This window comes from Nematolebias whitei, unplaced genomic scaffold, assembly GCF_014905685.2.
Source record: "Nematolebias whitei isolate Nwh7 unplaced genomic scaffold, NemWhi1 Nwh_scaf_5764, whole genome shotgun sequence".
NCBI lineage: Eukaryota > Metazoa > Chordata > Actinopteri > Cyprinodontiformes > Rivulidae > Nematolebias > Nematolebias whitei.
The window spans coordinates 1,935-3,858 of record NW_023624309.1 but is presented as its reverse complement, the minus strand read 5'-3'; the positions used below and the strand labels follow the sequence as shown (position 1 = coordinate 3,858).

At 56.5% G+C, this 1,924-nt stretch overlaps 1 protein-coding gene across 1 annotated transcript; it reads left to right on the top strand.

Annotated features, from left to right (window-relative positions):
- The first annotated feature begins 730 nt into the window (after nt 1-730).
- On the top strand, nt 731-1,588 carry LOC119429697 (proline-rich protein 36-like). Its single transcript, XM_037697273.1, has 2 exons — nt 731-1,154; nt 1,197-1,588. The coding sequence occupies exons 1-2, from the start codon at nt 731-733 to the stop codon at nt 1,586-1,588; spliced, it is 816 nt and encodes a 271-aa protein (XP_037553201.1).
- The last annotated feature ends 336 nt before the right edge of the window (nt 1,589-1,924 follow it).

Sequence of the window (1,924 nt, the reverse complement as noted above, 5' to 3'; positions counted from 1 at the left end):
GGGTTTTGGGGGTTTTGTCCTGTCTCTGTCTGTTTCCTCACATTTCCTGTTCAGCTCTGTTTTTCCTCCTTGTGTTCAGCCCCTGTCTCACCTGTGTCTCATGTTAATCACTGCAGGTGTCTGTCATTGTCCCAATCAGTGTCTGTGTATATATCCAGTTTATCCACTTGTCTTTGTCTCCAGATTGTCCTTCAATGGTGTCTTGGTTGGCCTCCCGTCATGTTGCTCTGATCTGTTCTCAGTACCAGTAAGTGGTTGCCCTGTCAGCCTTTTGATTTTGTTTTTTGAGAATAAATATTTTGATCTTTTTACCTCAAGCCTCCTTGTCATCTTCCTGCACTTGGGTTCAACACTCCTGATGGCAGATCCTGACAGAATCCAGAGACCATTACTGAACCCAGCAAGAAGATGATAACTTTGTTCGAGTTTTTGGCCTGTGAGGTGGATAAAACCATCCAACGAGACAGAGAAAAGGAGGAGAGAAAGAAGAATCCGTTTTTCGGGACCCGCCTGGCCATTAAACCCGGGTCCTGAGCCTCTCCGTCTCACTCCTCCTCATCTGCTCGTCACGCTGCTGCAACCCGCTGTCCACCTCCTCCTCGTTCTCCTCCTGGCTGTCCCACACGATCGTCTGAGAGAGGGGGCGAACTGCTGGTCCTCCCCGAATCTAGTGCATGGAGGAGAGAGCTTCACAGGCGAGAAGGAAGCCCAGCCCTCGGTTGCCGGTTGAATGGTGGAAGATTTCGCAGGGGGGAGGAACCCGTGTCCACGAGAGGAGCAGTCCGGTTCTCGCTCGCTGGAGAAACGAGGGGGAAGTTTGCTGGGGGAGAGGAACCCATGCCCACACTTGCCAGAGGAGCAGTCCAGCCCTCCCTCATTGGAGGAGCTGGAATGGTGGCAGGCTTCTCTGGTGGCGATGTATCTTGGTCCGCCCAGCTGCGAGGAGATCCAGGAGGACAGTCTTCCATCTCCTGCTGCAGCTCCTTCTCTGACACCTGCTGCAGCAGCCCTGGCCCCATCTCCTGCGGCTGCAGCTCCGGACTCTGTCCCTGCAGCTCTGGCCCCATCTCCACCGGCTGCAGCTCTGGTCCCTGGTTCCCCAGCTGCAGCCCCGATCCCTGGCTCCCCAGCTGCAGTCCCGTCTCTGGTCCCTGGTTCTCCAGCTGCAGCCCTGTCTCTGGTCCCTGGTTCTCCAGCTAGTCCTTCGGCTAACATCCTCGCTCCTGGCTCATCTCTGGAGGTCCTCGCTCCTGGCTCGTCTCCGGAGATCCTCGCTCCTGGCTTGTCTCCTGAGGTCCTCGCTCCTGAGTCTACCGCAGAAGATCTTCGGTCTGCAGAGAGCTCAGGGTCCCCGCCTTGTAGCACCCATGGTCAGTCATTCGACGTCTCCGCTCCCGGCTCGTCTCTGGAGGTCCTCGCTCCCGGCTTGTCTCTAGAGGTCCTCGCTCTGGGCTTGCCTGTGGTCTTCGTTCCCGACCCGCCTGCGGAAGTTCCTCACCCCTGGTTTGGCTCTGGAGGTCCTCATCTACCTGAGTCCAGGCAGGCAGAGATGGACTCCTCTACTACCTGGGAAGGGACGGTCCCCTGATCACCCACTGAAACCCTTGCCTGAGGGTGGATGGTTTCCTTGCCACCCCCCTGATCTCTTGCTTCATCAAGGATGGTCACCTGGTTGCCCTCCTGAGTACTGATCCTGCCCTGCATGGTCTCCTGACCTCCCACCTTGACTCTGGGACGTGGTCCGTGGTCTTTGTGTTTTGTGTTTCCCAGGGTTTATTCCTGCTGGCTTTTTGTTCTTTTGGTCCTGTGTGTACTCGTCCTGTTTTGTCCTGCCTCCCACCCAAGTTGAATGCAGCTTGTCTTTGGGATGTCATGAGCCATCCCTTGAGTGTGTGTGTGTGTGTGTGTGTGGGGGGGGGGGGGG